The 12,550-nt window shown below is 33.3% G+C and overlaps 1 protein-coding gene across 2 annotated transcripts in view; it reads right to left on the bottom strand.

Annotated features, from left to right (window-relative positions):
• LOC139771584 (sodium/potassium-transporting ATPase subunit beta-2) overlaps positions 1–12,550 on the bottom strand; it is a 16,967-nt gene extending 4,417 nt beyond the window's left edge. Inside the window, exons 1-4 of one of the 2 annotated variants that reach the window (XM_071704461.1) lie at positions 12,204–12,550; positions 3,340–3,480; positions 2,277–2,393; positions 1,669–1,850 (exon numbers count right to left, since the gene is read on the bottom strand). In XM_071704461.1, coding sequence (XP_071560562.1) covers positions 1,669–1,850; positions 2,277–2,393; positions 3,340–3,480; positions 12,204–12,354 — 591 coding nt within the window. In that variant the 5' untranslated portion in view covers positions 12,355–12,550. The remainder of the gene's footprint in view (positions 1–1,668; positions 1,851–2,276; positions 2,394–3,339; positions 3,481–12,203) is intronic. The other variant, XM_071704459.1, reaches the window with a different exon arrangement.

Here is a 12,550-nt window from a genome sequence, read left to right as displayed (position 1 = left end):
TCATATCGTGAAAACAATAAAAAAAAATAGATACTGTCTCTATTAAATAAATTTGTACATGCAATGCTGCAGCAATCAAAGTTTAAATGTAAGGCAATAGTTGTGTATGTATACGTGCACGATGAAATTTTTACAATTTTGAAAAACACATTATTTATTTTTTTAGATGTATGCGCTCTTGCTAAGCTCCCATGTAGCACATGTTGCTTTCATATACGTTATTTAACGTACGTAACGTTTCATAAGCGTTTGTAAGACACATTTCTCGGAAACGTTTCTGAATATAATACCATGCTCTACCTGGGTTTCTTTATCTTAATATTTAAATCCTTATAGAGAAGATGAAAAAGAATGTATGATAACACTAGCTAGAGATTAAGAAAAAAAAGGACAAAATAAAGATAATGGCAGAAAAGGAGCTGAAAAGATGTGTGTACATAGAGGATGACTTAACCAGGAAGAAGAGAGAAGCATTAAAGAAACTAAGAGATCTAACGGGAGAATACCAGAAAAACGGAAAACTAGTAAAAGTCGGTTATCACAAGTTATGTGTAGATGCAAAGTGACGATGGAATGAGAGAAGGGGAATATTATGTAGTAGACTAGTAGAGAAAGAAGACTCTAAGAGAGGAGCGACCAGAAAGAGATAAAGTTAGAAATTCTGGGAGACCAAGAGCAGGAACTAGAAAACAAGGAGAAAAGAGGAAGAACAGAAGAGAAAAAGGACAAAGGAAGACAATGAAAGGGCAAACAACGGGAAGAGAAAGAGAGAGGAGACAGAGGAGAAGACACCGGAGAGATATAGGACAACGTGGAAGTCTAGGAAATCATAAAATATAAAGAGAGAGTTGGATAAAAATTTTGGAGCACATGAGTTTTTAAGTTAAAAGTTTTGATTTTGGAGTTTTTTGAAGAATTTTGAGTCTAAATGTAGCTTCTTAAGTTGTATGTTTTGAATAATGAATTTTGGATTTAATATTAAAATTTTTAATTTAGCTCTTAGGTTTGGATTTTGAATTAAATTTTGTTCTGTTGTTGAGTTTGGAGTATGGAGAGTTATGTTTTGTGATGTAAAAATATTATGAAAGAGTGGAAAAAATTTGAGGCATGAGTTAAAAGCTTTGACGTGTTAATCCATGAGTTTGAATCTCGCATGTTGATCATAAGTTTAGTGGCGGAGTCAAAAAGTTTGAGTTTAGAAGTTTTGCTATGAGTAAGATGCAAATACCTAAATAGGTAGAATTGTAAAGTAAAAGCTATCCATTCGAATGCTAAATTGTAAATTTTGTTTTTGCGTGAAAATTCTGATTTTTGAGTTTTGAAACCTTGAATCTCGATGTAAGTTTTAAGTTATTAAATATTATTAAAAATAAGTTAATTTGTATAATAATAATAATAACAAGTATGGACAGGGAAAGTCAGGAAGACTTAGGCTACGGTCAACGTGACGCTACAAATGCTTCGAAGCATTCCTCTTCTCTTTTCTTTCAATGAAGAAAGAAGGAGAAGAAGAATGCTCCAAAGCATTTGTAGCGTCACGTTGACCGTAGCCTTAGATAACTATAACCACGCAAATGATCGAATATAAGATAACGTAAGGCGATTATGTAATAAAAATAAGTGATATAAGAAATAGTATTGAATTGTATGGTATTGTCGCTGCCTTACCCTATTAAGTTTAATGAAAACGCAAGGTGCCGAGTTGTTGAAACCGTATTGTTGATTTGGAGAACATGGTCCCCAATTGTTTACGTCAACCGCACATACGTTACCAGGCTTCGCTGGCATGTTGTAACTGCAGATCTGCTGGTTTCTTCCGCCATTTGGCAAAAGCGATGAATTGATGTATTCTATCCAAGCAATAGAGACACGATTGGATTATACTTAATATATAATACGAAAGAATGGAAAAATTGTTTAAATGATAAGAAACTCATAATGTGAAAAAAATATTTTTAAATGTATCCGTTCCGCAATGACACCATTTATATATTCAAAATTAATAATATAATAGTATTTTACAAAAATAAAAGAGAAATTCGGGATATTCATCCATAATTTTAAATTTAACAACGTCGGTAAATATTAATAATATTTCTACTCCATATTTCTATAGAAATTAGTACTTTTAAAAATACGTACGTATATAAATATCTACGATAACCTTCAGTTTAAAAAATGTGTACGGTATTACTGACGATAATTGTTTCACGCATATGTGCATTAATGACACTCAAGTTGCCATTATCATAACAATAAGTCGCCTTGTTACTCACGTTCCAAAAACATGTCCAAGCGTTCCGTCCATTTCCGTATTTCGGATGCATTTGATGCGTTGTACCAAATAAGTGATCTCTCATCGGGGTTCTCCGGAATCGGTCGGAACCCCAAGCCTGGTAATTGTATTGACAAACAATCGAAAGATTTAAGCAAGTTAAATAAACGAAGTTGTCATTACTTATGCGCATTGCAAATGGTTATTTCTGTTTCTTATGTTCAACATCGAAAATTCAATAAATTTATGTTCATAATAATATTTGCCTAAAAAATTTTCAATTTAATTACAAAATCGATTACTACTGATAGTCTATTAATATTTTTTTAATTAACTTACGTAATTTTATTATATAAAATTTATAGTTTATTTTATCTCATATTTCAAATTCGTAATGTAACGTGTCAATTTGATCATTATACGATTATTATGTTATCTATAAAAAGACTTTTCATAGGGTGATTATATATATGTATGTTGTATCGCTTCTTATTTTAAAATAATATAGGGTATAAAAAATGTATATTATATATGTGTATATATATATACACAATAAATATATAATAAGTATCTGATGTCTGTCTGTCTGTCTGACCGCGAACTACTCATTCATTAATGAACCGATTTTCTTGAAACCGGTGCCAACATTTTTCTAATTTTTCGGAGATGGCGACGATAGGTTTAATTTTTCATTAATGGATTGATTTTTTTAAAACCAGTGCCAAAATTTTTCTAATTTTTCAGAGATGGCGAAAAAGATTAGATTAAGATGCGGAAGTGTTGTTATTATCATATCATTTTCCTAATATGTAACAATACACAATGTCCGATGAAATTAATCGTAGCAGCAATCTATATAATATTATGTATCCATGCACATATTTTGTTACTGTTAAAATCTCAAAAAGCAATATTATGTTCAGTATAGTGAAAAAAAGTCATTCGAGATATTTTTTGAGAATATATTTTTACAAAAAAAGTGATATTAACAATAGAAAATATGACCAGATCGTTTCATAACTTTTTAGACATGGAGCGAGTAATTTCTGTAGTCAAAGTCTTACCTGGATTAGTACCTATCAGGCTGCTGCTTAAGGTCCACTTGGGTTTCTCGTAGCTCAATGTGGCGAGCATGCCTTTCATGCAAATGCTGAAAAGTATCGCCAGTCCGGCGTAGAAGCAAGCATAGAAGATAACAGTCATGCCTGAAGGAAAAAAAACCGTGAGAGAAAATTATTAATCTATCGTCTTCTATAAGTTTCCTTATATTCTGCGTGTTGTAAGAATACTTCATAGTTATATGCTATATTCTATCATGTAAAAATACATAATAAATTAAACAAGCAAAACGGACTAACAAATTGATAAACATAAAAATATTCTTCAGAATGATAGATTCTTAGAAAGTTTAGCAAATTTAATAATCTCTTGACAAGTCTTAAAAAAGCACGATATACAGAGAACATGAAATTCTTTCGTTCACCAATTCAACTCTTAACTTTGATGTGTCTTCGCAATTTTATGAAGAAGGAGAGAGAAAATAGAACGGAGTTTTATCACGCTATTTATATTTCCGTCATTGACGCATTTGAGCGCCGCGGCCGTTGCACGATCCAAATATTCATCGCGAGAACAAGCGTGTCGAAAATCCATGCACGAATAGCTAGCGCATGAGTCCATTCTTTCTTACACATTTTTCTTTTTTCCTCTGGACGGACCTAAACTTCGCAGTTTGGCGTCACGACCTGTCGGTCTACTTCGGCCACTTACGCAACCGTGTAGATGCGAAACTTTTCATCATTTCGTTGATCGAACAGAAAATATTTAAAGCATAGGGCACGGTGCCAGCGCAGGCTCTAAATATAGATCCTTTTTCAGAAGCAACGCGAGTCGCAATGAGCGGCCACAACTGCCGCGCCATACTGTTATTTACTTCAGAAAAAGTTCAAATATTTCTTGAAAATTAAATCCGCGAACACTTGGACATTCCAGCTTGAATATCTTATATTTATTGTATTATATCTCAATGATGTGCGCACAAAAATTTATTCATCTTCGGTAGATAGTTTGATTTCTAAAAAGATACATCTTGAAGAAAAAGATTCATTTAAATCTGCACGTAATGTCAAATTGCTGAATATATTGCTTCATCGACCCCTTAATATGAACACAAAAATAATCTTATCGTATTTATGAAATTCCCAGTTGTCTAGCATAAAGACAGCTGAATGAAGATTTAATTATTCTCGATCAGACATTAAAAAGAGATCCGATAAGCATTTAAAGTAGTAGCGCGTAATAAACCCGATTGTAAGTTTTAATTTAATCGTAATGCAGCCAAAACACACGTATAAAAATGCTAGATTTGCTGTTATTAATAGTTTGCAAAATTTTGTAGTAGAGATATAAATGTGTAAAGATATATAAATATCTCAATACAATATCTCGAGAGCAATATTTAGGAAGAATAAGAAACTTAATAACTATTTTAATGTTTAATGATTATTATTGTTCTAGTTTAATAATTATAAATAATTATTACTAAGATCATAAGAATCATTACTGTTATAGGTATAAAAATTATTTTGACACATCGTAGTAAGAAAAGAATGCCCTTAATCGGCGTTTAATCATGATATACATGTCTGTTATTATGTCTCTGAAATTGAGGCGACTTCCAAGCAAGCGCTTATCGAGCTACTCTCTTATCATATCTCCCGTGAAGTGTCGACGTTAAGCGCTTTAGCTTAGATTTCTCGAATCATTTCTGATAACTTTTTCAGCGCGTCATTATTTTCATCTGTATTACGAACAATCGCGCAGCGCGAGACATTTGATTAGAGTGATACAAAATGCACTACGTACGGTACAAGTACCTACTCGAACGACAGTTTTTTGTTATAATGTAACGCATATTCCGTTTCAATTTATGGCTGCGTTTAGCAATTCAGTAGAGAAAACTGCTTTTCAACTGTTGTAAAATTTGTGAATCTGATTGGTGTATGCTTTTAATTTTAGCCGAAGCTAAGAGTACACACCAATCAAACTTACAAATTTTACAACAATTGCAAAGTAGCTTTTTCTCCTGAACGCAGCTAATATATTGATTGTTTTTTTTTTTTTTTAAGAAAAAAATTATTGAACATGCCTTGCACATCGTGCGGCACAATGGAAGTAATATACTTTAAAACTAATATACTTGTTAATTCTTTAACCCGAGAACGGTCACCTCATTTTCTTTTGTATAAACGATCACCTGGGGTGATTGTTACAAATTTACACCCCAGTGTCGAAAAAAATGAAGCTCACGTCACAGTAATTTTAATGTGTTTCTTTCGTTTTTTAAACAGTTTTCGGGTTAATAAGCGTGTCAAACTATATGTGTAATGAAATATTTTGTAACACACTAAGATATCTACGGAGCGTGCAAATTAAAATCATAATATGACAAACTTCGATAAAATGTGTATCAGATTAACTTCGAAACTAGTTTTATTTTCGAAAAAATAAAATAAAATTTTATAGACATACTTATAAGATTTTTTTCAGTATACATGTATGTGTAGCTTTTCTCTTTTTCTCTCTGATTTTGCTTCAAAGATATTTTACATTAAATGCTTATTTTTAAATAAAACTATAAATTGTAAAAAAACTTAAAAGTAAAAAGTTAAATTATAATAAAAATAAATACTGGCTTTTGAACAACGATGGAGAGAGGATTGTAAAGGACTTTAAGTGGTTTTAAACGACAGAACATTTAGATATGCTGAAAGCTAAGTATGCTTTGTCTCTGTTAATTCTTGTCCTTCGGTTTTTTCCACGGAATCTTGATTCTAAAACGACGGACCGGTTTTAGGCGCACGAAGAAAATGTGAGCCTTCTATTCATCACCATGCTGACACACTAGAACCACAGTGGTGGAATCACAGCGTCAGACGTATCTACTGTCTAGCTTCGGAGTTCCCGTTTGGCAGACCGATAGTGAGGATCGTCGGTAAGAGATCGTGAACGCGGGATCGCCCAAAACATATTTCAGAACAGTACATTTCGAGGCTGCGAGAGATAAGGCCGGAAAGCTATACAGATGGGATTTACATAGTGCGGCACGATAATGCGCGCGGCTCGCAGCCGCACGTGATCGCTGGCGTTATCATATCACCCGGTTGTTGATCTACCGTCTGACGTAGTGCCTTCGGTTACGATGATTCGCGAAAACCAGGAAATCGTATGGCAGACATCGGTACGCCTTGAGAAGTCGCCTGATATCGGGATTTCAACCGAGCCGAACAAATAACACTAATTCTTATTATAGCAATTTTTTAAAAATACAAAAATACAAAAAAGAGAAGAATAAATCAAGTTCAAGACGCTTCTACCCGTCATGGAGGCAGATGTTTCGTGGAGCTTCAGAACTTCCACGGAACTTCATACGGCATGAACTTTATTGCGTCTGGATAAAAGACTTAAGTCGGACCGTAAAAAGATTTAAATAGGATTGCCAGCGAGGCAATAGGAAAGTTTGTAGTTGAAAATCGACGGTTTACATCATTCTGCTTGTTATTCCACACTCGCTGGCGAAGTATAAATATACTGGCCTTTTGTAGAAATATTTGCACGCGCAGATTCTTTCGACTCGGAAATATATTCTTTTTAAATTGTTCCACGTGGGACTCTTGGGTGATTTAAATGTCGCACTATGATTTTCAGGGCGTCGAAATTCTACAGAGTAAAGCTCTTTCAGCGAAACACCATTTTCTTTTTTTTTTCTTGTTAAAAACTCTACTCGATCCTTGGTCACACGAGAATTTAGCGACACCGAAGCCGCGTGAGAATTGGTTTGATTGGCGTAAAAATTTACAAGCAGAATTATGTATAATATACATCCGCGTGACTGTAAACCGCGGAAACCTGTATAGACATAGCAACACGCTTGTTAATTTATGACTCGTCGCAGAAGTGCGGTATGCAAATTTTTTAAGATCCTTATAAAAATTAAATATTCTATATCGTATTTGTAAAAAAAAAAAGAAGAAGAAATTTCCATTTCATATTCAATAATTCCCATTTTTGCAATTTAAGATGTTATAGTCAATAGTTTTGTTACTTTATACGCAATGTATTAGGATATTACGAATGTTAGACATAAGCGTATCCTTGAGAAAAGATTCATTTGTCGTGAAACACCTGTTGGACATCGCGCTGTCGACCTCGTGCTGATCTACATTGCGTATATATCAGTAAGGCAAGAGAATCGATGGTCAGAAAGCTGGAAAACGATTTTTCTGCGTGCCTGACATATGTGTATACACTCGTATTGAGACTCGGTCAATACGCAAACTGTTTAAGATGATAAAAAGTGTTTCGTGTGTAAAGAAGCACATTTCAATCATGTAAATAGAGCGAACACGCAGGATGCCATAGTTGCTGATAATACGGCCGCGGTTACGTATTCGGTCAAATGTAAGAAAACACGTGTATTTCTCAAGAACACGCCGACCGCGACTGGTTCCTGTGCAGGAGGAAAAAGATCGACGCGATGACGTCAAGTTAGCGAAAAAAGAAACGATATTCGTGACAACGCGTTTGAATTATCTTGTCACGGGAATCTTATCGTCGGAAAACGACATTTTCCTGGCGGTTGACATTGACGACGTATGCCGTCATGTAACTTGTGAATTATATAGATGTTATTATATCATGAAGCTATCCTTTCATTGAATAAAATGTTTTCTGCTTTTATTGGAAATATTTATGTATTTGGACGTAAAAAATCTTCTTTGGGAAAAATGGTACTCTTAAATGGTAATCTTAAAATATTTTTAAATAGAATTTTATTAGATATTTATCTTACAGTTTTTAAATAATTTAATTAATAATTACATTTTTCAATAATTTTTTAAATAACAGCTATTTTAACTAACTAATCATCAAGTTTTTATTTTAATCCGTTTAAAAGTTTAGCGTTCTAGACGCATATGTGTAATGTAAAAATTCTTAAAACTCGCACAACTCGTTTCGAAGAATATTATAGTTGCGTCATCGAAACTTTACGGTAATTAATGTCAATAGTATGTGCAAACACAAAAAGTAAGATCGATAAGGATAAGAAATATTGACTACTTTGAAATTACTTGTAAGAAGGTTGATGTTTCGTTAAAAATGTAATTTTAAACGTAAAAATTAATTAGGCACGCACACGTGCCGCATTAATGAACTTCTTCGAATATTGATGCAACTAAATGCAAATAAAATAAACGATCGAACGATCAGAACGTGCGTATAAAAAAACGAATTGTAAATACCTTTCGGCGATCGCTTTACATACAAAACACGTTTTGTGATCAACGTTTCTCTGACCTAAAGCGCATCGCGTTTCACCGACCTCTACTGTATTCTATTGCGCAACATTGCCAAAGAAGACATGTTTGGAATCGATGTTACTATTCGAGAGCCAAAGGTCTCCGCGGCTATTTACTCGAAATCAGCGCCGCATTGATTATCCTTTTTCGGACGAAATAATCGAAAGGTCATTGTGAAAATCAGAGGAGGAATATTTAGAACGCTTGTGGAGATTCATATCTTTATAATATGACGTAACCGATTACTATTTGCAAGTAATATTCATTTGATTAAAATAAAGATTTTTAGTTACCAAATAAGCGAGATGTCTCAAGAATGATATTTTTTTCCGGAACTTATTGTTGAAGATAATGTCGAATCTTTTCGTATATTTACGAACGTTTTGTACGTTTTTTGGAGGAATGATCTAACTCATTAGTGTATCTTCGACAGCAATTTACTCAGAAGCACCTGGACACCTTTGGATACATTATTTTTAGCAGTTGGCATGCTCGCAATAACATTTTCGCATTTGAAACGTCGCCCTAACGAGGACACATTGATATAAGCTTTACATCATTTCCATGTTTTTCAACGTTGTTCATTTCACAACTATTTATTATCTATATCAATATAAAAAAAATTATATGTAACTAATTAATTTTTTCAATTTGTGCTTAATAGTCGTAATCTTGTTTATTACAAATTTTATAATCGTCTTGATAAGTCTTTCTTTCGGGAGTCTAAATTTCAATTTAGAGAACGGAATTTCTTGCAATTGCCAGGCAAAAAAAATAGATAAGCCAGCTCGCTTATTTTCGAATCAATTCAAATTCAAATTGTCACTGGAAAGAAGACTTCTAAAAGACATTATAAAGATACAAAAGACCGTGACGACTTTGCGAGTCAAACAGGACTTTCACAAATCGTTCTACGTCGTAAGTTATACCTCTAACAAGAGCAACTGTCTTGCGAAATGCAATGAAGGATCGCGAGAGGCATAATGCATTTCGTGACATTCTGCGGAATCCAGCGTGAGATATCATTAAAAAATAGATAAGGGAAAAATCTATAACATCCGTTGACAAGAAAAATATTGTCTCGGCAAAATAAAATTAATAGACATGTGTTCTTAGGTACATTCACTAAATAAAATCTTGAAAATCGTGCTTGGCAGAGTCAGGACAAAATTTTGCATCGTGTAAGAAGAGAAGAGAAACGTTTCCTCGACGTTGGTGAACGTCAATTTGTCAAGTACCAATACGCATTCTACTCAGAGCGCGATTGACACGATTCAGGTCTTAAGATTTGGATGAAAGACGGCACGCCGAGATGGCCAAATGCCCCCTTCGCTGTTCGCTATGTGTTACCATCACCGATACTTATTTCCGGTGCTCTCTCGCGTCAGCCGTTGCCAAAACGCGAGGCTCAGGGTCGGCTGCTTCTAAACAGCCGCCAAGAGGTCTACGTAAGAGTCATCTTATCAACATGTATTATACATACGCATACACGCGCGTAAACGTTGGGCACATTTCATTTTTAATAATTCTTTAATTCGTTATGTAAATCGAATAACAATCGATTATATGCAAGATTAAGTCGGTCAATTGATGAAATTGATTACGAAGTTTATTGAATGACTAATGATTAATCATCAAAGAGTTATTTTTTAATCAAAATGTTATAAGGATATAAGATTTTTCCATGCATCTAGATTCTAGATATTACATACTTTTCCTTTGAAAAGGAATCGCGATTAGAATAATATCTCTTGATAACGACAACGCTACGATACGTTAATCCGTTACCACTCATGATGGTTTAATCTTTTCGTTCTTAAATTGCTCTCAGAGTATCAAGAAGAATATCAGACTTATCAGAAAACGTGGAAAAAATGATATTCGTAATATTATTAATTAAAAAATTTAATGAAAAATTTTTATAACCATGAAAAATTTAATATTTAAATAATCTATAGAAAATATTCATATTTTTCATAGATTATTTAAATATTAAATTTATCATATACATAAAAGCATGCATTCATATTTCTTGATGTTACAAATATTGAACTACTTTTCCAAATTTTCACCATATTTTTAGTAGATTATATTATTTAAATGTTATAAATAACTTAAATATTAAGAATAAAAAATATATATAGTTCAATATTCTTAACATTAAGAAATATGAATGCATGCATTTATGTATATGATAAGATTAAGAATTGTATGTGCAGTATATAGTATATAAAACAATACGAGAAACATCGTTTTTTTTTCGTTGAAAAGGTTATATTTAAGACTCTGCATCGTACGCACAATTTCATCATACGTACATTTAATGCTAACTACGGAAATATGATTTCTATCTCACATTCTCTTCACTCTTTGTTTTGATGTAATTAGGAAATAAAATTCAATAGCAGCAGTGGAACATAGTCTATAATTCATTTATGTATGTAAACTTAGATATATGTATGTATACTTTTAATTATACGCATTGTAAACACAAATATTGTAAATGTTTCGCAAACAATTTAAGAAACAAAAAATTACTAATATACATATATGTATAATATAAAATAGAATGTGAAAAAAAGCAAAGATTTCTGTATAATGATAACCCATATTAGAAGACAATTAAAAATATTGATTTCATTTGAACTGAACATAATCACACAAACTTGTGTTGGCATTATGCTACAGAAAGTACCGTTACAGTCTTGATTGACTTGCCGCAGCTCTTAAGAAATATTGATCGTAAAATTTGACGAGGTTTAAAAGATTTCCTGATGCGTAATGGAAAAATGGCAACTCTTCTAATATAAAGTCGGTAATAACACAAATACAATTACTGTCTAGCTTGTGATTAAAAATTTTGTTGTCTACAAGAAATATTTTATACTCCTAGAAACGAAACTTATGTTCTTACTTAATGTCTATTCAATTTCTGATAACAAATGCGTCTATTAAAAATAATGCATTAGCATCCCATTTTTAAATTTAAATCGATATTAGTCATTGGAACTTTTTTTTACCAGTATTAAAATGTTCTCTTGAATTCGTCGAAAAAAAACTTAGAAATTTTCTAATCTTGATATTAGAATGCAAAGTAATAAATGTCAACCCAAAATAGTTACATTAGAAGAAATATCAACGAGAATTATTTTTAATTTTACTTTAAATATTTATTCCTCACTATTCTCAATATGCCTATTTTAATACGTTTTAAACCTAGTTTTTAATTTTTAAACAGCTTGTAAAAATAGTATGTATGTGATTTAAATTTTCTGTTTTTCATTACGCTGATCTCTTTCGACCGCAAGTACTGATCAATGTGTGATTTTAAAGAAACTACAGTGCACGGGAAGTCTTTTAGAAATATCTCACTTTTTTTTTCACGAAATTCTAATATTATACCAGTATAATACAATACCGGAACATATCATTTTTCAAGGTAACAACGCAAAACTTTCAAGTTCCTTCTTTATATACCTAATCGCGACTGGTACCGATTCGTTCTTCAACTGTTTAAATGTCCAAGTGTTCGAGGTGTTCGAATATATGAAATATCCGAAATAACATACCCCATTTTTTCGGTGGATGACCGCAGTACGTTCCCTCCGTCGGATTGTAGATGCCATCGCGAAATATCTGCCAGCGCGTTCTGGTATCAGGTACTCGCATGTAATCGAACTCGTAGGTACCATTTTGCACTTGCTTGCCGCGCACACTCATCACGACCGAATGCTGTCGACTGCTCTTTGATCGGTCGTTCGGCAGGTAGGCTGAGGTGTAGGCAGGTCGGTCTTGTCAACCTTCACGCGCCGAGCGGCTCACGCGGACTGATACGCGAAGATAGCGGGAAACGCGGCGCGACCGTACCGGTCTTCGCACTTTGCCTGAACTGGGAGAGCTCGCGCTTGTGGTTACT

The sequence above is a fragment of the Temnothorax nylanderi genome, unplaced genomic scaffold, assembly GCF_030848795.1.
Source record: "Temnothorax nylanderi isolate EJ_2023f unplaced genomic scaffold, tnyl_v1.0 TNYL_tig0041_pilon, whole genome shotgun sequence".
Classification (NCBI taxonomy): Eukaryota; Metazoa; Arthropoda; class Insecta; order Hymenoptera; family Formicidae; genus Temnothorax; species Temnothorax nylanderi.
This window is presented reverse-complemented; position numbering and strand designations above follow the sequence as displayed.